The sequence below is a fragment of the Culex quinquefasciatus genome, chromosome 1, assembly GCF_015732765.1.
Source record: "Culex quinquefasciatus strain JHB chromosome 1, VPISU_Cqui_1.0_pri_paternal, whole genome shotgun sequence".
NCBI lineage: Eukaryota > Metazoa > Arthropoda > Insecta > Diptera > Culicidae > Culex > Culex quinquefasciatus.
In genome coordinates, this window is record NC_051861.1 from 16,024,989 (window position 1) to 16,051,773 (window position 26,785).

General features: G+C 40.0%; 1 protein-coding gene across 3 annotated transcripts in view; it reads right to left on the reverse strand.

The window, feature by feature from the left end:
- The window catches only part of LOC6052791 (oxysterol-binding protein-related protein 8), a 71,476-nt gene that overhangs the window by 31,584 nt on the left and 13,107 nt on the right, over nucleotides 1-26,785 (reverse strand). For 2 of the 3 annotated variants that reach the window (XM_038249530.1, XM_038249538.1), the window contains exon 3: nucleotides 10,909-11,061. The exons of the other annotated variant lie outside the window; for it this stretch is intronic. In XM_038249530.1, coding sequence (XP_038105458.1) covers nucleotides 10,909-11,061 — 153 coding nt within the window. The remainder of the gene's footprint in view (nucleotides 1-10,908; nucleotides 11,062-26,785) is intronic. 3 annotated transcript variants of the gene reach the window in all.

Genomic DNA, 26,785 nt, shown 5'->3' on the forward strand with positions numbered 1-26,785 from the left:
TGGATTCCAATGGGAGCTTTCTAAGCTTCTAAGCTTTATATCGTTTTCAAAGTTTCAATGCTCGCGACGCCAATGGCTATCTACCAAAGGTATCGCGATTGAGTGTGTAGTGGTGCGGTTGTAAAAATATCTATATCTGACTCTCTCACTTTCGTAGATGCTTAATGGCAAGCTTCCCGCTGCACTGTGCGGTTAACTCGGTTTTGCTTTGCGCCTGCCTTGTTCGGTTTTTGGGCTCGTACCAAAACTAGAAAACCAAAACCGCAGTGTGCGTCGTCACTGGCGCATGGGAAGCTTGCTATGCTCGCGTTTGTCATAAACGCTTGTTTGATTAAGAATTTGTACGATTAAAAATATTCTTTTGGTGAAAATTGCGTTTTCAATTTCACATCATTAATAATACTTTGCTTTCATCATAAGATTGTTTGTATCAAGTCTATGTTATGAATTGAAAGCAGTTAAATTCTTTAGTAAGAAAGGCTCTATCTCACTCCTGGTGGGATTAAATCGGGTTTTTATATTCTATCCACCAACTCAAACGAACAAATAACTTCACGTAAATATTCCAAACTGCCGCAGGAAATGAAACTTTGTGAAGAATTTCCGCTTCCCGTAAGTGCCACAGTTGGTCATTGTTGTTGTTGCGAAGGGGGAATTGGGAGCGCACAGGGGTCAATTCGATACATCAAGCAAACGAACAACTTGGCAGGAAGCAAGGCCTGGGCTTTGACAACATTTGCGGTTTTGCCGGAAATCGATTGGAAAACTGTATGCCGTAACGAAGCCCCAAAAAAAAGGAACCCAGCATCCATCAAAAATTCCATTCCGGCGGACGAACGCTTGCAGATGAACTACGAAATCCCCAATGCGCCATCACCATCCATCGACGTTTGCCATCAAAAATTGAAAATCAATTAGGGCTATAGAGTCCTGAAGTTACCTCCGAGTCGAGGCTTCGACGGCAGTTGATCCCATTTTGTCATTCTGTATCAGAATTTCTGATCCGAACTCGGATCCGCTTTAAACCATTCCCCCATTCGATTAAAGGAGTCTCCCACAAATGACGTAACTGCAATATTCGCCAGCAATTGGCATGCTTTTCAAGCCGATCAATTGGAGTGAAAAAGCTCTCGGCACAAAAAAAAATCCGACGCAATCTCCTCTCTGCCGCTGTAAATCCCAACCATCGATATGTGAAAATCGCAAGTGGAATTTTGATGTGAATTGACGCGTTCGGTACAGCGGACGGTGATTGGGTTTGGGGGGGGGGGGGGGACGTTCGTAACGGCGGCAATAATTGATGTGGTATGCGGCCCTCCACAGACGGCGTCGACACGTGGTATTTTCCCGAACTGTGGTGTGGGATGGACCACACTCCCTCTGCACGGGTGGGATTATGGCAAATGAGCGCCGAAATTGGCAGTTTTACTGACGCGAGTAGGCCGGGGTTGATTGGTATTTTGTGTGAGTTGTTTTAACCTTTGCTGAAATGTCGGGTTGAAACTTGAAACCATTATTCACTACATTCCGTATACAATTCGGATAATTTTTTTTTATTTTTTTTTTTTTCAAAATAAAATAAAAAGGACATTGCAGTTATCATGTAGTCGGAGCCAACAGTTAGCTTTTCCTCCTCCACGATTACGCCCACATGTACCACAATGGCTCCTTTATTTTTTCTCTCCTAGTTTAAATTTGCCGTGAATAAGTTATTTTCCGAGTTTGCTCTATCCTGACTTGAATAGAAGGAAACAAAAGACTCAAACAAATAATGACAGGTTTATTTAAGCTTTGAGCAGTTCTCTACCAAAACCGGAAATAGATTTTATTTGTTTTTTTTTTATTTGGCTCAAACTTTGTGGGGGCCTTCCCTATCCCCTCCATACAATTTTGGCTGCTATCCATACAAAAATGGTACGTACATATTCAAACAGCTGTAATAGTAACTTTTGAGTGAATTTTCTAATCAATTGGTGTCTTCGGAAAAGTTGTAGGTATTGTTGAGGACTATTGAAAAAAAAAAAATAGTAAAGTAAATCTTTTCCTGTCCCTGAGGGGAACACCCGTGAAGAGTATCGGGGCCGGCATTTACAAAGCGGATTCAGTGACAGTTTATTAATCAACTTAATGTTAACATATTAAGGTTAATGTTAACATTCCATTGCTTGTCTTCCTAAGGTGAATTGATAAGGTCCAGTTTGTGACGATACACTACCTTCCCCTTTCTAAGCAATCGAATCCAGAAGAGCAATTCTCTGAGATTTCGGTCATTCGATTTTTTCTGTATTTTTTAATCCGGCTGAAACTTTTTTGGTGCCTTCGGTATGTCCAAAGAAGCCATTTTGCATCATTAGGTTGTCCATATAATTTTCCATACAAATTTGGCTGTCCATACAAAATTGATATGTGAAAATTCAAAAATCTGTATCTTTTGAAGGAATTCTTTGATCGATTTGGTGTCTTCGTCAAAGTTGTAGGTGTGGGTATGGACTACACTGAAAAAAAAATTACACGGTAAAAAATTGTGATTTTTTATTTTAATTTTTGTCACTAAACTTGATTTGCAAAAAAACACTATTTTTAATTTTTTTTTTTATGTATGTTTTAGAGGACATCGAATGCCAAATTTTCAGAAATTTCCAGAATGGGCAAAAAATCTTTGACCGAGTTATGATTTTTTGAATCAATACAATTTGTTTCAAAAAATCGAAATATTGGTCGCAAATTTTTAATTTTTAATCAAGAATAACATTTTAAAAAGACCAAACATTCACTATTACGCCCTTTTCATATGCTAGTTCTGATCTAAAATTTAAAAAATATTTTTTTCGAAAAGATCGGAAAATTTCACGACTGTTTCATATTTTAACATTGTAAATCGGACCATTAGTTGCTGAGATATCGACATTAGAAAATGGTAGGTTGTTTGGGTGAGACTTAGAAAACATCCATTTTCTTGTTTTTAACCCTTTGCATGGCAATATCTCAGCAACTCAGGGTCGTATCAACAAAGTCCGAAAAAGCAAAATATAGATAATTTTCTCAGCATTTCAAAAATATTTTTTTCAAAAGTGGGCAAAACATGGGCACTATTTTTTAAAAATCAATAACTGCGACTTTTTTTAAAAAAAAATTACATAAAAATGGCTATAACTTGAAAACGGTGCACTTAACCAAAATTTCACTGAAGTAATTTTTGATTGCAATTTCAATTTTACATCTAAAAATGAAATTGAAAAATTTTTGCGACCAGTATTTCGATTTTTTGAAAAAAGTTGTATTGATTCAAAAAATCATAACTCGGTCAAAGATTTTTTGCCCATTCTGGAAATTTCTCAAAAGTTGGCATTTGATTTAAACATATCAAAAAATTAATAAAATTAAAAATAGTGTTTCTTTGCAAATCAAGTTTTAGTGTCAAAAAGTGAAATTAAAAATCACCAAAAAATGTTTTACCGTGTATCATTTTTTTTAGTGTAGTCCATATCCATACCTACAACTTTGCCGAAGACACCAAATCGATCAAAAAATTCTTTTAAAAGATACAGATTTTTGAATTTTCACATATCAATTTTGTATGGACAGCTGCCAAATTTTGGATGGAAAATTATATAGACAAGCTTATGATGCAAAATGGCTTCTTTGGGCATACCGAAGGCACCAAAAAAGTTTCAGCCGGATTAAAAAATACAAAAATTAAAATTAAAGAAAAAGACCGATTCCGTAGAGAACTGCTCAGAAGGGAAAAGTTGTGTTGGTCCGAGCCGGGATTTGAACCCCAATCTACCGCTTACAAGGCGGAAACGTTACCACTGGGCTACATGGCTCTGTCTAAAAAATAGGTACACGGAAAAAAATTGCAGATTTTTGAATCAACTTTTTTATTACAAAAACTCAAATACCCAAAATACGTATTTTTTTAATATCGAGATTTTTTGATATATTTAAGGGGACCAAAACCCGCAACTTTTGAGCCATAGAGAAACATGGTCAAAAAATCTGCCACCGAATTATGAATTTTTGAAAAAAAATGGTCACTCATGGTCACTATTTTTAAAAATAAAAAAACTACAAATATTTCGCTAAAATCAAACTTTCGTTGGCTATATCTTGAAAACAGAGCCTTTTATCAAAAAATCTGTTAAGTACTTTTCGATTCGATTGGAAATTCAACTTTACATTAAAAAATTTGTTTTTCCAAAAATCACCATTTTTCAAAAAATGATAACTCGGCGACAGGATTTTTGACCATGTTTCTCTATGACTCAAAAGTTGCGGGTTTTTGTCCCCTAAAACATATAAAAAAAATCTCAAAAATTGTAATCGTAATCGTAATCGTATTTTGGGAAATTGAGTTTTTGTAAGATAAAACTTGATTAAAAAATCTGCAATTTTTTCCGTGTACCTATTTCTTCTCAATAGTCCTCAACAATACCTACAACTTTGCCGAAGACACCAAATTGATCAGAAAATTCACTCAAAAGTTACTGTTTGAATATGTACGAACCATTTTTGTATGGACAGCTGCCAAAATTGTATGGAAACGTGTATGGGTGAACCAATGGCACAAAATAGCTTCGTTGATCATAGGGAAAGCCCCCACACAGTTTGAGCCAAATGAAAAAATACAAAAAAGTGAAAGTAGTCGAAATCGGCCGATTTCGTAGAGAGTTACTCCTCTGTCATTTCAGGCGGATTGGTTGTTCATTTTTCTCAAGAACAAAACAAAAATACTTCCCTAACACGGACTTCAGAATCAAGATACCTCGAAGTATAAATATAGATCTCGGACTAAAATGGTAAGTACAAGTGAAACAGTGCCTTTGAATAACCGCGGTTGAAGTGGTAAGTACTTTTGTCAAACTGTCAGATCTGTCAAGTTTTAAATGATATGACTAAATAGTCACTAAATTCAACGCTTCATCATTATCTTTTTTTCCCCAGTAAGAACTTCTTCTGTTGCATCTACTTAATTATCTTCCGGACAGTTCACCGTCCCCGTCCAGAAAATATCTTATACTGCTCTGTGCTAATCATCATTTCATTAGCCAAAAAAAGCGCTCCCAACTTGCTTCCTAATACCATCATTTTGCCCTGTCACTCTGATGAAATTAAATTCGCGCGCCACTAATTGAAGCCCGGTGTGCGTCATCAAAAATGGCGCGCTCCTCTTTTTAAAAAGATCTCCACTGCCCATGTTCGCATTAATGTCCCATATGCATACGTGTTGTTTTTACGAAAAAAAGGATTTCCTCCTGATTTCTAGAACAAAGTATTGATTGTTAGGCTTTTCTGAAAGAAGATATGATTTTGAACTAAACTCATCATTAACTCAAAAGTGATGAAAATGCATATGGGACATTTATGCGATCAGGGACAGGTCAGTGTTGTTAGAGAAAATGTCCGGAGAAATAAACAGACAAACGCAGACTACGTTTAATTTCCGCCCCTGCTAAAAACGGTGGGGAAAATGTTTCACCAGTAACTGTTACCTCCCAAAATGTCTCGTGAAGAAGGAGCTCTTCTTTTTTTCTGGCTGTGGTTTCCAAAGACCTTCCGGGAAGGTAACAACCCAGAACAAAAAGCGAGAAAATCCGATAACCGAATTATTTTCACTTTGTAATTAGTGCTTGCCTTAGATCAAACGGTTATGCGTGGACAACAAAGCTTCTCCATTGAACGAATGAGCGTGATAGATTTTAGAGGAGCCGCTTGGTTGATCACGATTGTTAACGTGAGCCGATGCAACCAAATTGTAATCCGATTTATCATCAGCTGAACGACTAACTGAACAACGGCAAACAACGAACCAGTCTGTCATCTGTTGGGTATGGATCCACCCACGCTAGGCCAGCTTTCAATCAATATTCCCCCTCATCATCGGAAGCCATCAATTAGACGATAGTGCACGGTTGCGGTTGATTCCGTTCGAACAAGACCCTGGGCTAGTGTTCCCATTTGAGGTGCAGTTCTAATCGACACATATCAGGTTGGGGTTGTCCCTGAGTAACCACCCAACATTTTCAAATCGTTCAAAAATGAGTAATAATATTCCTTCACAGAATAGCTAAACAAATTGTTCCGGAACGTCTACGTAATTTAATGATGTCCCACACCAAAAATCAACATTATTGATTGGCACGTGATGACGTGAACGAGAATTTGAACATCTGAAATGGACACATAAACCTAACCTCAAATCCCCTGCTCGAAGTGACAATCGCACTCAATCAGCGTTATCGGGACTATGACAAACTGCGTTCAGAACTGTGCTCTTTTACGATAGTTTACCTCGACATCATGCAGTTTTTTGGTCGGATTAAATCGACTTCTTGTTTACTTAGCAAAAAAAAGCAGGAGTATTGTTCCAAAAGGTGTTCACTAGGATGACAAGAAAAATGGGAAATTTCTGAAAATTCTAGGTGACACTCCCTGGCTCGATTCCTTACACAGTGATAAATTTTGTAAATTTGTAAGGGTTAATTTTGGAAGGTTGAATAATACCTCTTCAAATTTGTAATTTTACCTCAATTTAGACTGGAAAAGTATCATTACACTAGTAAAGTGGAGCAATTCTCTGAGATTTCGGTCATTCGATTTTTTCTGTATTTTTTAATCCGGCTGAAACTTTTTTGGTGCCAAACATTGAATATTACGCCCATTTCAAATGCTAGTATTGATCTAAAAATATTGTTTTCGAAAAAATCGGAAAATTTAACGAGTTTTTCGTGTATTAAAATTGAAAATCTGACCATTATTTACTGAGATATGGTAATTAGAAAATGGTGGGTTGTTTTGGTGAGATTAGGAAAACATCAATTTTCGTGTTTCTTTTTCTTAAAGCGGCTCTATCTCAGCAACCCGAGGTCCAATCTTCAATGTCTCTTAGACAATTTTATAGCAAATTTTCTGAACTTCTCAAAAAAATATTTTTAGAAACGTTCACTCATGGTCACTATTTTAAAAAATTGAAAAACTGCAAATATTTCGCTAAAATCAAACTTTCGGTGGCTATATCTTGAAAACGGAGTCCTTTATCAAAAAATCTCTAAAGTACTTTTCGATTGCAAATACAATTTTGCATTACAAAATAATGTCGAACTTGTTTTTACATGAAACTTGGATTTTTTCCAAAAATCACTATTTTTTCAAAAATTCATAACTCGGCGGCAGATTTTTAGACCATGTTTCTCTATGGCTCAAAAGTAGGATTTTTGTCCCCTAAAACATATCAAAAAATCTCGAAAACCAAAAAAAGGAATTTTGGGAAATTGAGTTTTAGTGAAAAAAAGTTGATTAAAAAATCTGCAATTTTTTTTCCGTGAACCTATTTTTTCTCAAAAGTCTTCAACAATACCTACAACTTTGCCGAAGACACCAAATTGATCAGAAAATTCTCTCAAAAGTTACAGCTGTTAGAATATTTACATACCATTTTTGTATGGACAGCAGCCAAAATTGTATGGAGACTTGTATGGATGAACCAATTACACAAAATTTTTTATTTGGTCATAGGGAAGGCCCCCACAAAGTTTGAGCCAAATAAAAAAATACAAATAAAATCCATTTCCGGTTTTGGTAAAGAATTGCTCAGCTGTCCATACAAAAATGATTTATGAAAATTCAAAAATCTGTATCTTTTGAAGGAATTTTTTGATCGATTAAGTGTCTTCGGCAAAGTTGTAGGTATGGATATGGACTACACTGAAAAAAAATGATACACGGTAAAAATAATTTGATTTTTTATTTCACTTTTTGTCACTAAAACTTGATTTGCAAAAAAAAACACTATTTTTATTTATTTTATTTTTTTATATGTTTTTAACGAGAAGACTTTCATCATTGTCATGATTTTTCCTTGACAAAATTCCTTCGAAAATGATCAACGGCTTCACCTTAAGGACATCAAATGCCAACATTTCAGAAATTTCCCGAATAGGCAAAAAATCTTTGACTGAGTTATGATTTTTTGAATCAATACATTTTTTTCAAAAAATCGAAATATTGGTCACACAAATTTTTCAATTTCATTTTTCGATGTAAAGTTGAATTTCAATCAAAAAATACTTCAGTGAAATGTTTATAAAGTGCACCGTTTTCAAGTTATAGCCATTTTTATATAACTTTTTTCAAAATAGTCGCAGTTATTGATTTTTTTAAAAATAGTGCCCATGTTTGCCAACTTTTGAAAAAAAAATAATTTTGAAAAGCTGAGAAAATTATCTATGTTTTGCTTTTTCGGACTGAGATGAGACTTAGAAAACATCAAAATATAGAGAATTTTCTCAGCTTTTCAAATATATTTATTCAAAAGTGGGTAAACATGGGCACTATTTTTAAAAAAAAATATTTTTTAAAATCGATAACTGCGACTCTTTTGAAAAAAGTTACATAAAAATGGCTTTAACTTGAAAACGGTACACTTTATCAAAATTTCACTGAAGTACTTTTTGATTGCTATTTCAATTTTACATCGAAAAATGAAATTGAAAAAAAAAATTGCGACCAGTATATCGATTTTAAAGCATAAGCATAAAGCATAAGCATAAGCATAGGTGCCCACCCGCAGTTGCTACTCCGTTATTGACCAGGACCTCCAGAAGTTACATCCACGAGCCGTGGAAGATAAGTGGGTGCTATCTTTCCTCGCTTCGCAACTTCTCAAAGGCCCCTACCATGCTGATCAATACCGGCGCCGGCCACGACCAGTGGTAGGGTCACGGGGAAGTGGATGGGAATGTTAGTCCGATACTTGAGTGATAGAGACCGCCCAATCGACTGCTTCTCCGACAAAGTATCACATGAGTTTTGAGGGGTTAGTAGATGGGTATGAGGTCAGGATTCACGAGTGGCAGTGATGTGACCATGAGCATTTTGTTTATCGGTTGAAATTTTAAATCTTAGGCAGCCGGCTGCGGAAAGATAAATAATTGATTATTTAAAAAGTTTGTTTTAATCGAACGCGTGCCAACCGAGCGGTAGTGCTATGGGCTGGACTTATCAGTATATTTTTACTGTTGGTACAATTAAGATAACGCGAGCAAATGTCAAAAAAAAGTAGATGAGTTAATACTAAAGCTGCCAGTTGGAATAAATTATTACGATCAACGAATATAAACGAAAAGAAAACAGGACACCACGTAACCGATTGTAATGAAATTAAAACAATAACTTAAACGAACTTAACCGGCGGCGTGCCTTCCTATCAACGATGATAAAAGAAGGACTTATAAATTTAAAATATAAGAAGACTCCAAAAAATACGTTGCATAGTAACCGCGAAGTCCCGCTACTCACAATCGAATCCGAAAGATAGCTATCTAGAATTTTAAATATAGTATTAATTCGACCGCGATCCTCCAGAAATTCTTCGTCGGCGTGCCTTCCGATCAACGGTGATGTAAGAAGGGCTTTATTCATTAAAATGATTTTATATCATAAGCCTTAAAACATATTCGTCGGCGTGCCTTCCGATCATCAAATTGCGACCAGTATATCGATTTTCTGAAAAAAGTTGTATTGATTCAAAAAATCATAACTCGGTCAAAGATTTTTTGCCCATTCTGGAAATTTCTGAAAAGTTGGCATCTGATGTCCTCTAAAACATATGAAAAATAAAAAAATAGTGTTTTTTTGCAAATCAAGTTTTAGTGACAAAAATTTAAATTAAAAAGCACCAAAAAAAATTTCCGTGTATCATTTTTTTCAGTGTAATCCATATCCATACCTACAACTTTGCCGAAGACACCAAATCGATCAAAAATTTCCTTCAAAAGATACAGATTTTTGAATTTTCATACATCATTTTTGTATGGACAGCTGCCAAATGTGTATGGAAAGTTATATGGACAAACTAATTATGCAAAATGGCTTCTTTGGGCATACCGAAGGCACCAAAAAAGTTTCAAGCGGATTAAAAAATACAAAAATTAAAATTAAAGAAAAATTACCGATTCCGTAGAGAACTGCTCAGTGGTAAAATTACACATTTTCAGAGGTATACTTAAATAAATGTTACATAAGAGATGTACCTATCCCCAGAGAGCAAAATCAGTTAAGATTTAGGAGTCGCGGTGGATGGAAGATAATAATGTAGGTAGAAATTTGGAGTTGTCTTAATAAAACTCAACTTTATGCCAATTTAACCACTTTAGGACTATAAGGGACCATCCATAAACCACCTGAACACTTCCATACAAAAAAAAATGTTTTGTATGGTAATTGACCACGAAGAGGGGGGGGGGGGGGAGGGGTCTGAGATGGTCCCTAAAAACTAAAAGTATTTTTAAAAACTGATTGAACTCAGAATCAATAGAAAACTAGACATAAATTCTAACATCAAATCAACTACTTAGCGCAAGGCGTTCAAAAAGATGAAAGAGCCATGTTCCTGTGACTAGAATTTTCATGTTTCTCAAAAATATTTTTTATTGGCTTCTGAATAAAAGCAATTAAAGAAGTATAGATGAGCAATCTTAAGCTTTTTGTCATTTTTATTTGTTTTAGATTGATCAAGAACCAATGCAACTCTACATCATTCCAAGGTTACAATTAGGGTTTTAGTGCAATGACTATCTACGTAAGGTTTGATTGTTGGTTCGTTAATAAAGACAACAAACAAACTATTGTGTATAATACATTTACCATAACGAGTCAATAAAGTGTTTTGGTTTAGATAAGTCATTCACCATAACAAGTCAACACTTGTCGCTAATACGAGCATCTATCCTATACCTAAACTAAAACATCTACATAAGAAATAAACATCAACATTAAACATGGGTTGCACAGTTTCCGGGGCATCTGGCTCCGTAATGGTGATCACAACAGCGAAAAAAAAAATGTCAAGGTCAACATTTCAACAGGGGACCAAAACATAAATTTAGTTTGAAAAAAGTTGCGCTTCACCTGGAGACGCCGGTCCCGGACTGGGGCTGAGACTCTCCATCGATGGCCGCTTGGGCAGTGGCACCATCAGCGACGTCCGGCGGCTCTTCCGATCGTCGGCCGGGGTCGGCGGGCTGACCACCGTCGTTATAGCGGCCGCTGCCGACCGGGGATCTGTACGATCCAAAACGCGCGCGCACACACACACACACACACACACACATACAGCGATCCGACAAGAGACATTCGAGACAGTATTTTGGTAGTGGTGACGGTGAGTGGCAACGATGGATGGTGCACCAAAAACGAAAAAAAGAGAAGAAAATTTTACACGAAAAGAATAGAAAAACATTTCAAGTACTAGAAATGTTACCCAAGAGCTTAAAGAACTACATTTTGGTATGAGTGAGTATTGTGTACGCTGGACAGTTACGTGCGTGTGGGTGGTAGGTACCAATACGGCAATACAATTTTCATGACCTGACAAAAAAAAACTGCCTTGCAGCTCTGCAGGATTGTTTTTGCTCGATAGTGAGAGAGCTTTTTTACTGTAAACAAATACAAGTCATACACACACAAAAATCCGAATGTTACATCATTTACTGGATAACATTTGTGAGCAAATCTATGAAACATTTTTATGAAGTATAAATATTACTGCTGCAATGATGCCAATCTAACGTAACAGTAAACTGCAACGTTATAAGATTCACAGAAAAAAAATCATGGTAATATTACATCTGGGAAGGGGTACATCTTTTATGTCAGAAAAAATGTGTAATTTTACCTCTGGAAATGTGTAATTTTACCTCTGGAAATGTGTAATTTTACCACTTTTCTGGTGTAATTTCACTTTTTCAGTCTAAATTGATGTAAAATTACATCATAAAAGAGGTAATATCCAACCTTCAAAAATTACAGCTTCCAAATTTACATTATTTTTTTCTGTGTTCTTGACCAGACGTTTTTTTATGACCGTCTATGGGTTCTTTCTGGCCTATCGGAGTCCGTTGGAGGAAGCTTTCCAGCATACACTGGCCATGCTCTTCGAAGGGGAGGGGGGACTGAAAAAGTGATTTTACACCAGAAAAGTGGTAAAATTACACATTTCCAGAGGTAAAATTACACCTTTTTTCTGACATAAAAGATGTACCCCTTCCCAGATGTAATATTACCATGATTTTTTTTCTGTGTGGAATTCTTCAAAGGAAAACCCAATCAATAGCGTTTGTTCACTCTTGAAAATGATTGCAAATGAAAAAAAAAATTATTCATAGTTTGACAACAAAAAACTTACAACTGCGATGGATCAAAGTTGCAGGTCAAAAACCTAGTTTCCCCATCAAACCCTTTTTGATCGATCCTTGAAAGCATCACATCATGTTTCAAAAGTTCGTTGCCAAACATAACCTCAAGTCCATTAACCGCCCATCGAGAGAAAGCTTAAGCTGCGAAAATCCCTGTGAAAAAAAACCTTTGCCCATTTCACTAGTTTCGACAAAGTCAAACAACCGTCGCGGGACTTGTGGGGATTGAAAAACTAGGTCGCACGCACACCTACACACCCACAAACAAACGAAACCAATCATGTTACCACCGTCGTTGGGGTAGCTTTATCGATGTGTTTGCTTTTTTTCAATCGAGGACACCGCACAGACTGACTCCGGACACTGTACCCATAGACAATTGAATTTGAAACGTTAAACGACATATTTTTTTATTTTTCAGTATTAAAAATCATCAAAATGTAACAGTTTTACCCGAAAATGGGTAATATCAAAATGTTGGTGAATTTTCCACAAGCTGAGCCTCAGATCTTTTTATTAGTGTATTACTTAAGTTGCGTGTGAAAGGGAGGTCCTTGCGAAAATATAAGCTCCGTTAGAGAATTCCCCTAGCGAAAGTTACATGTTTGGATCCATTAGCCGTAAAAGGTTTTACCGCACGCACCGTGTGGTTCGATTCGGCAACGGCATCCATCGCATTTGTTTATGTTTTAGCTAAATTTATCGACACATAGCTATGTGAATGTTAAAAAATCTTTTGAAATTACATTAAAAACAAAATAAATTAACGGAATAAATTCTTTTTGCAGGATTATTGTGATCAAACTTTGTGAGGGTCTTCCATATGACTAAGGCTACCAACTGTACGGATTTTTTCCGTACCATACGGATTTTCGAACCTCTTCGTGGATTTTTAACAGGCCGGAATTTTTGTAGGGAATTTTACGCATAATACGGATTTGTACGGAATTTTAACAACTTTTTAATCATTGAATTGCTTTTTTGATTTGGTTGAAGGATTGGTTAACTAGAAATTTTTGGTTTCTGTGAGTTTGATTTAAAAAGGGAGAGTTTTCCGGGGTTTTCTTCAATTCAAACTTGATTATCAATTATTCTAGAGTTTTTAAACTATTGTCTTGCTTATGTTGATAGGACCTTTAAAAAAAACTTTAGAATTGTTCTTCTAGAAATTCCTTACTAAATATATTCCATTTCTAAAAGCTTTCTAAAACTTGTGAAAACATTTGAACATTTAACAATTCTAGAGTTTTTTTAAAGGTCCTATAAACTGTTGTGTTTCACATACTATAGGACCTTTTCAATAAAAAAAACTCTGGAAAAGTGTTCGTGAAAACACTAAGAGCGATATTATTCGTAAAAACAATCTTGACATTTCGTAAACTTCTGAACGTTTAACAAAACAAAATTGAAGAACATAATTATTTAATTCAAATCATGGTTTATTTTATGAATACTTTTAAACGTGCAAGTTATAAGCACTCTGATAGCATTTTGTAAAATTTGTTAGCTGTAAAAACGACACAGTTGTATATTTTTAATTCTAAGATTTATTAAATTTAATTTATCTAAATAATTCGATGACAGTTTTTGTTATACCATGGTGGCATATCGGCTAAGTGTACGGATTTTTGCTCAGCAAGAGTTGGTAGCCTTACATATGACCAAAGAAGCCATTTTGTTTCATTGGTTCACCCATAAAGGTCTCCGAACAATTTTGACAGCTGTATTTACAAACAAAATAAATATTACAAAAATCTGTATCTGTTGAAGGAATTTCCTGATCGATTTGGTGTCTTGGGCAAATTTGTAGGTATTAATAAGGAGTTTTCAGAAAAAAACGAAATAATTTCCCGAAACTCATTTTTTTTTATTTTTGAAATTTATGATATGAGCAATTCTCTACAAAAACCGGAAATGGATTTTATTTGTATTTTTTGATTTGGCTCAAACTTTGTGGGGCCTTCCCTATGACCAAATATGCTATTTTGTGTCATTGGTTCACCCATACAAGTCTCCATACAATTTTGGCAGCTGTCCATACAAAAATGGTATGTAAATATTCAAACAGCTGTAACTTTTGAGTGAATTTTCTGATCAATTTGGTGTCTTCGGCAAAGTTGTAGGTATTGTTGAGGACTTTTGAGAAAAACATAGGTACACGGAAAAAAAATTTGCAGATTTTTTTATCAACATTTTTTTCACTAAAACTCAATTTCCCAAAATACGTATTTTTTGATTTTCGAGATTTTTTGATATGTTTTAGGGGACAAAAATCCGCAACTTTTGAGCCATAGAGAAACATGGTCAAAAAATCTGCCGCCGAGTTATGATTTTTTGAAAAATAGTGATTTTTGGAAAAAATCGAAGTTTTATGCAAAAACAAGTTTGACATTACTTTTTAATGCAAAATTGAATTTGCAATCGAAAAGTACTTTACAGATTTTTTGATAAAGGGCTCCGTTTTCAAGATATAGCCACCGAAAGCTTGATTTTAGCGAAATATTTGCAGTTTTTCAATTTTTTAAAAATAGTGACCATAAGTGACCATTTCTAAAAAAAAGTTTTGAAAAGTTCAGAAAATTTGCTATAAAATTGTCTAAGAGACATTGAAGATTAAAGACAAAGAAACACGAAAATTGAACTTTTCTAAGTCTCACCCAATCAGCCCACCATTTTCTAATGACGATATCTCAGCAATGAATGGTCCGATTTTCAATGATAATACATGAAACATTCGTGAAATTTTCCGATCTTTTCGAAAAAAAATATTTTGAAATTTTTTAAATCAAGACTAGCATATTAAATGGGCGTAATATTCAATATTTGGCCCTTTTAAAATGTTAGTCTTGATTTAAAAATTCTGTTAAGTACTTTTCGATTGCAAATTCAATTTTGCATTAAAAAGTAATGTCAAACTTGTTTTTGCATGAAACTTCAATTTTTTCCAAAAATCATTTTTTTTTTTTCAAAAATTCATAACTCGGCGGCAGATTTTTTGACCATGTTTCTCTATGGCTCAAAAGTTGCGGATTTTTGTCCCCTAAAACATATCAAAAAATCTCGAAAATCAAAAAATACGTATTTTGGGAAATTGAGTTTTAGTAAAAAAATGTTGATAAAAAAATCTGCAATTTTTTTTCCGTGTACCTATTTTTTTCTCAAAAGTCCTCAACAATACCTAAAACTTTGCCGAAGACACCAAATTGAGCAGAAAATTCACTCAAAAGTTACAGCTGTTTGAATATTTACATACCATTTTTGTATGGACAGCAGCCAAAATTGTATGGAGACTTGTATGGGTGAACCAATGACGCAAAATAGCTTATTTGGTCATAGGGAAGGCCCCCACAAAGTTTGAGTCAAATAAAAAAATACAAATAAAATCCATTTCCGGTTTTTGTAGAGAATTGCTTACTTTCTGATCGAATTTTTGAAATTTATTATATGTTTTAGGGGACAAATGTTGTGATTTTTTTGAAAAGTTCAGAAGATTTTTTTTTAATTTCGTCTTAGAAACATTGAATCTCTGATTGTCGAGATACAGCGGATAAAAAAACAACAAACAGGAAAATTGATTTTTTCAAAGTCTCACAGGCCCCATTTTTTACTGCCAATAACTCAGCAACTAATGGTTCAATTTTCAATGTTCAAAAGTGAAACATTTCACAAAGACGTAATGTTGAATAAGCGAAAACATTTTTTTTCTCGCTAAATTCGCTTCTCAGACTACTGTGCACTGTGCAATGATCCATGTCGATCAGAAAGCAATGATGCTTCTGAAAATGCGTGTCAATCTAGCCTTCACGCAAAGCTTTTCAAAATCATGATAACCAGTAAGAAGCTTCCTTATCATAACTAACCTCTTAACCAAGTACCTGAGTACCACCTCCCACCACTCTAAAGCCATCACCAAACTTACACACCGCCGATAATTATCCCTCATAATTACGTAATTCCACGCCGGTCTGCTCCGGATGATGAGCCAGCGAGGGCCTGCTTCCTACCCTTGAAGGCGAAGGTAGAGGAAAAAGGTGTGTAAATGCGGTTTGCTTAATTGGACCACTTCTCTGAGCGACTGCGGGCCGGTTCTTCCGGAACACCCCGCAGGAGGGTTAATTTATGGGTTCCGCCAGCGCTCTCGGCCAGTCGATTAACCAAAGTCGTTTGCACTTTCACGCGTGCCCGCGCTGGACAGCTGGACGTACTGGTTTGTGCACTATGTTCTTAAAGAAAATGAGAAAGAGAGAGGGTGTAGTCTCTTTAAATTGTGTTCAAAGTCAAAAGAAAGTACACAGAAGCCCCGCAGCTCCAAGTGTCAATCCGAGTTAATCTCACTCACCAGGGAAGATTGTTAAATGCTGCGGAACAATGCTAGGGCAAAACAAAATGCAGAAGCCAAGAGCCAGTTTCCAGCTGAGGTCGTGAATAATTGATGAACGCGTGGCCTCTAAACGACGGTTTGCGTGTCACTGGAGGGGAAACTGGTGCTAAATTCTCTAGTTTAGCTTTGACTAGGACAGATTTTCATGTGTTTTGCAATATTAAAAAAAAAAATCGCTCTGCAGCATTGCCTTGGCGTTCTCGATTGCGATATTCCTACTCGAAACTAGGTGTCCAAAAGCTTGATTGTTGAGGCAATTGCAAACCTGTTTTTACGCCATAGCTTCCATCCACCCCAGGATTCGAACTGACGACCATTGGATTGTTAGTCCAACTGCCTACCAGCGACTCCACCGAGGCAGGACCCAGGGAGACGACTCCTACACCTGGACTGAGCTAACGACCTAACCTTTTTACGTTAGACCGGGGCCAACATTTACATAAACATAAGCCGGTAGTGGGAATCGATTCCCCAGATAATTTTACATAAAAGTCTCCATATTGACCATTGTCCTATGAGCAATCCTTGGGATGATACAGCGGTTTTAAAAATAAAAATGTTGAAAAAACGGGATTTTCGGTGGTTTTTGGCATTTTCTATATGACAGACTTGGTTTTTCAGTCTCGTAAAAAAAATTTACCGGAAAGCTCGTCCAATTTCCCATAAGTTTGCATTTGACAGCTTTTTGATTTATATCGTTTTTATATTTATGTAATCAAATTTACTATCCTGGTTTCTACCACACTGAAAAAAATATTCTATTTACAGTTACGAGCAATGTAATTTAACTTATATTTGTAAGGCCCTACATCCAATTGAAATGCTGTTATGGGAAATTAGACGAGCTTTCCGGTAAAAATATTTACGAGACTAAAAAACCAAGCCTGTCATATAGAAATTGCCAAAAACCACAAAAAAAACAGTTTTTTCACCATTTTTATTTAAAAACCCGCTGTATCTTCTCAAGGATTGGACATAGGACAATGGTCAATATGGAGAATTTTATGTAAAATTATCTGGGGAATCGATTCCCACTACCGATTTTTAAAAATTTTGACGTTTTGACCACTTTTCAAAAAAACAGTTTTAGTAAATGATTTTTGTATTTTTTTAGGAGAGACATACTGTTCGACGATAGCTCAGTTTAACACTTTTTGAAATTCGCGAGAAAATGGAGGGGTTCTGACGGGAGAAAAACACCGCGCGACTTGTCTCAACAAAGGTTCGGTTTATTCTGTTTTTTCTCTGCTTACAGGGTTGCCAGAAGGGCCATCAAAATTTGTCTGCCGTTTTAACGGGCCAAGAAATAAAGGTGCAAACAAAACACAACATCTACTTTTCCTTGGGCAGTGTGCCCAAACATTCTCCCCCCGTTGAGGCGTCAGGCTCAACCGAAGGCATCAAAGCAACCTTGGTGATTGCTCGCTTGAACTCGCTCGTTGCAGTTTTCACTGTCACCACTCTGACAGCGCCGTCTTCTCCGGGGTGTGTAGCGACGATCCGTCCGCGCCGCCACTGCTGCGGAGGCAAGTTCTCGTCGATCAGCAGGACCAGCTCACCAACCTTGAACTCCTTGACTCCAGCGTTCCACTTCGGTCGTCCTTGCAGCTGATGGAGGTACTCGCCAGACCATCTTTTCCAAAAATGTTGCTGCATGTACTGGATGTGTTGCCATCTGCTAAGACGTCCGACTTTCTCATCCGCGTACGACGGTTCCGGTAGAGCCACTCCAGACCGGCTGATCAGGAAGTGCGACGGCGTCAGCACCGTCAAATCGTTCGGGTCTTCAGACATCGGGCACAGGGGCCGGGAGTTGAGGATGGCCTCCGTCTGTGCCAGGAACGTCGTCATCTCCTCGTACGTGAGCTTGGTCTCGCCGACGACCCGCTTCATGTGGTGTTTCATGGACTTCACTCCTGCCTCCCAAATCCCTCCGAAGTGGGGGCTTCTCGGTGGAATGAAGTGCCACCGGATGCCCTTGAGACTGCAAAATTCCTCCAGCTTGTTCTTGTGCAGTTGACTGTTGAACAGTTCTCGAAGGGCTGCAAGCTCGTTGTTGCCACCGGCGAAGCAAGTGGCGTTGTCCGAATGGATGTCGCTGGGGAGCCCACGTCGGCTAGCGAATCGCTGCAGCGCGGCGATGAAGTTGTCGGTTGAGAGGTTGGTCACGAGCTCGAAATGGATGGCCTTCACCACCATGCATACGAAGACGACCACGTACGCCTTCTGCAGCCTTGATCCTCGTCCTCCGGTCTTCAGCATGAACGGACCAGCGTAGTCGATGCCCACCTTGGAGAAAGGTGGCGCGGGGTTGATCCGGTATCCTGGTAGGTTGCCCATAAGCTGACTACCAGGCTTTGGGTTCTGTCTGCGACAGATTTGGCACTTCGTAACGACTTGTTTGATCAGCAGACCTGCTCGCAAGGGCCAGTAGCGTTCGCGAACGATGGCCAACAGTCCGTTTTGGCCAACGTGGAAGTTCTCTTCGTGCATCTTGCGAACCAAGATCTTCGTGACGTGGTGGCCGTCAGGTAGGAGCACCTGATGCTTGCCGTCGTAGGGTATCGCTGAATACTTCAAACGGCCACCGACTCGGATGAGACCGTCCTCTCCAAGGAACGGCGCCAGATTGGACCACGAGTGTTGCTTGTTGGAGTTCGACCGCAGCAGCTTCAACAGGTCACCGAATGCTTGCTTTTGGACCACCGCAAGGATGGTTTTCTGCTCGGGCCACCTCGTCCGCCGAGATGCCAGATGTTTCGCGCCGCTTGTGCACCGCCAGGTTGATGTAGCGCTCGACGTACACCCACGACCGCTGCAGTCGTCGGTAGTTGCTGCATCTCGTAAAGTCGATCACTGGTTTCGGGTTGACGACCGTCAGGACGATCGCCGGCTTGAGTTCTGGTAGTTGGGACTCGTCGAACGGCTCGGACAGGTCCTCTGGTAGCTGGTGTTCCCACAACTCAGGTGCGCCGTCCTCCCAAAGCTCGTGCTCCAGCAGGTCTTCCGGCAGCGCTCCCCGGGAGAGCACATCGGCTGGGTTGTGTTCCGATCGGATGAAACGCCACGTGAACTCTCGAGTCAACTTCTGTATTGCGGCTACACGGTTCGACACAAACTGCTTCAGTGCCGATGGAGGTTTCTTGAGCCAGCACAGAACGATCTTGGAGTCGCAGTGAAGCACCACGTCGTCGAATGGAACTTCCAGGGCGGCCATGACCTTTTGAGTCAACTCCGCCAACAGTTTTGCGCCGCACGCTTCCAGCCGGGGATTGTTTGCTCCTTGAGTGGAGCCACTCGTGATTTGCTGGCAGCTCGGCACACGCTGATCTCGCCGCACTTGTTGACGCTCCGGATGTACAGCACACCACCGTATGCTCGCTTCGAGGCGTCCGAAAAGCCGTGGAGTTGCACGTTCACCGCATCCGGGGCGATCAGGCATCGCTTCTTCCGCATCTTGCTGATAGCTGGCAGCTGCACTCGAATCAGCCTCCACCGCAGTGAAAGCTCGACTGGAAGTGGTTGGTCCCAAGTTAGCGCACGAACCCAGACGTCTTGCATTACCAGTTTGCACAGCGTGATTATCGGCCCTAGGAAGCCGCAGGGGTCGAACAGGCTGGAGATCTCCGACAGCACGATTCGTTTTGTCCATTCCTCGTTGATGGGTCGGGGCACTCGAAAGACAAAGTAGTCCTCGAGCGGGTTCCAAATGAGTCCGAGAGTTTTAATTGTGTTGTTGACATCGGACTCCCCGAAATCAACCTGTTTCTCGTGCAGCTCAGCTGGAATCGCTCGTAGCACCTCGGTGCTGTTCGAGCAGAACTTGTGGACGCCGAACCCTCCTCGGCGCAGCAGCTCCGTCAGTTCTTTGTAGATTTGGACAACTTCGGCGACGGACGAACCACCGGTCAGGAAGTCATCGACGTAGCTGTCCCGCTTGACCACCCGCGCCGCGAGCGGTAGATCCTTGCCTTCATCCGTGGCCAGTTGAACCAATGCCCTTGTTGCGTGGTGAGGTGAGCTGGCGAGGCCGTAGGTCACCGTCTGCAACTCGTAGACCTTCAGCTGTCTGTCGTCATCCAACCACAAAATCCGTTGATACTTGCAGTCGTCTTGGTGCAGCTTGACCTGCCGGTACATTTTGGGATGTCGGCAGTCAGCACGACCGGGTGGGTGCAGAACTTCAGGATGATCGACAGAAGGTCGTTTTGCACTGTTGGCCCAACATCCAGAGTATCGTTCAGCGACAGACCAGACGTGATCTTCGCCGAAGCGTCGAAAACGACTCTTGTCTTGGTGGTCGAACTTGAGGCCTTGTACACCGCGTGGTGTGGGATGTAGTAACCTCCGTCGTTCACGTGTTGCACTTCCTTCATGTGGCCCAGTGTGAGATATTCGGTTAAGAACGCGGAATACTCGACACGCTTGGCTGGGTTCCTGGCCAACGAGATCATCAACTTGTCCAAGCGCTTCCGCGCGTTGTTGTACGAGTCGCCCAGTTGACTCTTCTGGTTGTTGAAAGGAAGCCGGACGACGAACCGGCCTTCGGCATCTCGGGAGTGGGTGCGCTGGAAGTGTTCCTCGACGGCAACCTCAGCTACGGTCAGGTCGGTCTCTGGGTGGACGCACTCGATCTCCCAAAACTTCACCATCGTCTTGTTCAGCTCCTCCTCGAAGTGGTTCAGTTGGCACACACGCGGGCATGGTTTGGCCTTTCTGGTCGGTACCGCTCCTCCTAGGACCCATCCGAGTTCCGTCTCGGCCAATGTTGGCGCGTTGCGGCCGATCTTGACGCGACCGCTCTTGACCAAATCAAAGAAGATTTCGTTGCCGATGATAAGGTCAATCTCTCCAGGGGTGTGGAACTTTGGGTCAGCTAGTTGCAGTCCTGGCGGCAGGGGCCAGGCTGCGACGTCGATCTCAACCACGGGTAAGTTCGACGTGATGCGTGGTACGACCAGGAAATCCAACACGGGTGAGGCGAAGGCGTTGACGCAGGACTCGATCTTCGTGGACAGCAAGTACTTCACTCGGGTCTGGATGTCGTTCAAACCGCTCACCGGTAGGTCCACGCGATCCATCTTCAGCTTAAGCTTGTTCGCCAACTTCTCGGTGATAATGTTGCTGTCAGACCCCGAGTCCAACAGCGCACGACACTTGACAGTGGAATCGGCTTGGCCGATCACCATCACTTCCGCCGTCGACAGCAGCACTTGGTGCTTCGCACCGCCGACGTTTGCACAGAGGGACACCGCGCTGCTCTGCTGCGCTGGAGCGGTTGCTGGACCGCCCGCTGGAACCGAGGGTGCCACTGGCAAGCACTGGCTCGATTCTTCCTTCTTAACTTGACCTTGGTTGCTTCGTGTACCACTGTCGTGCAGGAGACTGTGGTGCTTGCGGCCGCAGCCTTGCACCTTGCACAGAGTCTTGGACTCGCAATCACTCACCCGGTGTCTCGCCTTCAAGCAGTTGTAACACAAGTTTGCCTTGGTGGCAACGGACTTGCGCTCCGGTACGCTCAGGTCTCTGAACGTCGAGCACCGGTAGATCGGGTGATCCTCTTTGCAGTGGCCACACACTTCCGTTGTGGCCTGCACGAACGACTTGAGCTGGGGCTGGGCCTTCTGTCCGAACGCTTGGCGTTGCTTGCTTGGGGCCACTGTTGACTGCTGCGCCGGTTGCTGCTGGGAGCGATTTGTGCGCTGCAGAACACGCCCACGTTCCCGCAGGAACTCCATGAACTCCTCGAATTCCGGCAACGCTCCGCTGCCGATCTTCAGCTCCCACTGCTCTTGCGTCTCCTTGTCGAGCTTCTTGTAGATCACGTTCACCATCACTAGCTCGGCTAGCCCTTCAACTGGATACCCGTGACCAGCCAAAGCTTCACTGTGCTTCGCACACACCTCGACCAGCTTGAGATGGACTTGCCGCGGCTCTCCTTGGCGACTTTTGGGCAATCCAGAATGGCGTCGATGTGCGTGTCCAGAATGAGGCGTTTGTCCTCGTATTCGTCCTCCAAAATCCTCCAGGCCGCGTCGTAATCGTTATTATTTACGACGTCCTGGTCGATCTTGTCCTTGGCGTCGTCGACGAGCGCATTTCGGAGGTACAGAATCTTCATGGCTGGGGGGTCGTTCGTGTAACGAGACATAATGCTCTGGAACAGGTTCTTGAAACTGTACCAGCCCTCCGGTTTGCCGTTAAAGGTAGGGAATGGAGCTTGCAGGTGCGGGACCGGCGCTGGGGCTTGGATGTAGACAGGTTGCGGAGGGGCAACTGCGGCGGCCGGTGCCTTCGGCAGTTCCAACAGCTTCGTGGTGAGCTCCGACTCGGCGATCTTCGCTTGCAACTTCTCGTACACGGTACTGTGCAGCTTTTCAAACGCCGCGTACTTCCCACGCTGCTCGGCTCTTCTTTCCTTTGGCAGCAGGACGATGATGTCGGAGTAGTTTTTGTCGTAATCGTCCGCGCTACGCCGCAGCGTCTCCTCGTAGAGCTTGAGCAGGTGGACACTCACTGTCACATCCTCCAGCGAACCTTTCATCCGCTCCAACTTCTCGACGAGCATGTCCCGCCGATCCTCCAACGCTTCCAGGTTCTTCTCCATCCTGCGCTTCTTCTGCTGGGCTTCTTGTTCGACTTTCTGCTGTGCGACGGTTTTCACCACGCTTCCTTTGGATCCCGTCAGAGCGTCGAGAATATTCCTCCTCGTAATTCCGGACGACACTCCCGTGGGCGTCTGCTGGTCGCTCATCCGTGCACACTTTTTGCCGCTTCAATGGCCACTTTTTGTTTTCTCGCACTCACTGGTCTCGCGCAGAGACGGACTTTGTTAGCACTTGCCAAGATGGCGTCCTTTCGACGTGCCACGGGCACACACGCACACACACTACTGCAGCCGATCGCAACCGGCGTCAGTTTTCCACGCCAAAATGGCGACCACTTTTTCCATTTGTGCCACGGGCACACACACACACAATTTTGGTGGCGTAGCGCCGATCCCAAACTTCCGTCCAGTCGAGCGTTCTCAACTGGTTCTAAATTTTCCGTGCCACGGGCACACACTTTCTTGGTGGCGTAGCACCAACCCAAGAGTCCACTTCGCCCAAGATGGCGACTTCCCGGAACTTGTGCCACGGACACAAGAATCGACTTCACTTTGGCCGCAGCCGAACTTAGCACCGGGCTAATCACTCACGAACCGGGAACCAGCTCCAAATTCTCCGAATAATATCCGGGAGAACGGACCAAAAAATGTTCGACGATAGCTCAGTTTAACACTTTTTGAAATTCGCGAGAAAATGGAGGGGTTCTGACGGGAGAAAAACACCGCGCGACTTGTCTCAACAAAGGTTCGGTTTATTCTGTTTTTTCTCTGCTTACAGGGTTGCCAGAAGGGCCATCAAAATTTGTCTGCCGTTTTAACGGGCCAAGAAATAAAGGTGCAAACAAAACACAACATCTACTTTTCCTTGGGCAGTGTGCCCAAACACATACCATCCTGCATTTTTCGTCAGTCTTTTGGTAACATCTTAGGGTATTTCCTCAAAAATGTTGAACGAAAAAAAAATCGTAACATCACCTTCAAATTCAACTTTTAAACTTAAAAATTGAAAAATGACATAAAAGTGGCGTTTATTTTTGTTTCAGTGTATTTTTTTCAGAAAGCCCGTCCAATTTCCTACAAGTTTGTCTTTGACCACTTTTTGATACGACGTAATTTTTAAATTACAGAATACAAAAATATTTAAATACCTTACGCCCTTCTCAAATGTTATACTCGAGTACTATTTGCTCCATATGCACAAAAATGGCTTATATAGGCCTAGGATAACATGTCCACAAAGTTTCATTGAAATCGGAGAGGGTCGGGTACAAAAGTATCAGAAAAATTCCTGATTTGAGCTGGAATTGCTCTATAAGGTTTTTCAAAGAAAATATTAATTATTATAATTATTGATCTTTTGGAATAAAATGAAGTTAACAGGAGGGAAGAAATAAAAAGTTCTATCGACTGACATTTTGATTTTATTTTGCTAAGTTACATTTTTCATTGCAAATTCTGAGATCCGGAGTGAAAATGCGAGAATGAGGTTAGATTGCTAATTTTGAAAATCATTCCAATTATCATTTTCCAAGCAGAGCTTTGCTGTTACGGTAGAAGTGACTTAAGAAAATATTTGTCCACTTAGATAATCTACATTCTCAATTGATTAGTTAGGTTTTAGTTGATTAAAACATTCCCTTATTTTGAATCAGATAATGAACAGGTTAAATCGGCCATCACAAAAATATTTTCGTTTACAGACATGCCTCGGTTTAGCACCGCATATGGAGGATGCAAAACCGAGGCGTGAATAACCGAGGCACAGAGCTTATGGGATTCTGGCTATATGGGAGACATTGGCTATAATCGTATGAAAAATCATGCAAACATAAAATTATTGTAGTGTATTGGAATCGGGATGATGTCAGCTATCCATTAAAATTATAATTTCATGAAAATTTTCACACAAATACGTATTTTTTCTGTAGTTTTAAAATGCACTTTTTTTCTCTAAAGAAACCAAAAATATATTGTTCTTCCTATATGGGTATCAAATGATCAGAATTTTGCATACATTTCGAATGTAATAACTTTTTTTTTGAAAATACTTAAAATTTTCACAAAACTACGTATTTTCGAAAAAAAAATACTCAAAATTTCCGTTTTTACAATATGGTCGTCAAACGATCGGAATTTCTTCATAAATTTCGAATGTAATAAAAACATTGTTTGAAAACACTCAAAATTTTCACAAAACTACGTATTTTTGAAAAAAAATTCTGAATTTCAGTTTTTACATGCATTTTTTCATGCATTTGCAAGTAGTTTAGTGAAAATTTGGAGTATTTTCAAAAAATGTTGTTATTACATTCGAAATGCATGAAAAATTCCCGATCGTTTGATACCCATATTGTAAAAACTGAAATTTTGAGCATTTTTCGAAAATACGTAGTTTTGTAAAAAAATAGTATTTCCGAAAAATGTTGCTATCACATTCGAAATGTATGAAAAAATCCTGATCGTTTGATACCCATCTTGTAAAAACAGAAATTTTGAGTATTTTCTCGAAAATTCGTAGTTTAGTGAAATTTTTGAGTATTTCCTAAAAATGTTGTTGTTACATTCGAAATTTATGAAAAAATCCTGATCGTTTGATACCCATATTGTAAAAACTGAAACTTTGAGTATTTTTTTCGAAAATACGTAGTTTTGTGAAAATTTTAAGTGTATTCAAAATATGTTGTTATTACATTCGAAATGTATGAAAAAATCCCGATCGTGTGATACCCATATTGTAAAAACTGAAATTTTGAGTGTTTTGAAAAAAATGGTTTTACATTCGAAATGTATGAAAAATTCCAATCATTTGATACCCATATTGCAATAACAATAATTTTCTGTATTCTTTCGAGAAACATTGCATTTTCAAAATACAGGAAAAATACGTATCTTTGTGAAGATTTTCATGAAATTATAATTTTAATGGATAGCTGACATCATCCCGATTCCAAAACACTATAATATTTTTTGTTTACATGATTTTTCATACGTTTAAAGCCAATGTCTCCCATATAGCCAAAATACCATAAGCTCTGTGCTTCAGTTGAGCACTGGGCCGTGCTTAACCGAGGCAGCTGTACGAATCAAAACCGGGGCAGTGCAAAACCGAGGCGTGCAAAACCGGGGCATGGCTGTATATCAATTAAGCGTTTTATGTCTTACCTGAAAATGGTATAATTTGCTATAAATTTCGTTTTTATGATGAAATAAAACAATTTCAAATTTCAAACCAATTTACTCGCTGTGTGTTATAATGAAAACATCACTCCGGGTTTCAGCGCCCTCTAGTGGGGGGCAAGGATGCCAGATGCACAGATTTGTCTGTGTTTCACAGACATTTGAGCTTGTGTCAGACATTTTTGGAGGTACACAGACTTTTGAAAAACTTAATTAAATTAATATTTTGCAAAATTTTTAACCGAAACTTATTAAGTTAGTTCTCAAATGCCTAAAAACGCAATTTCTGATGGATTTCAATGACTGCAAATTGATATATTTAAATTTTAGACAAGTGCACAGACATGCACAGACTTGTTTACAGACATTTTAAAAAAAAACCATCTGGCATCCCTGGGGGTAATTTTACAATGTTCATAGTAATTT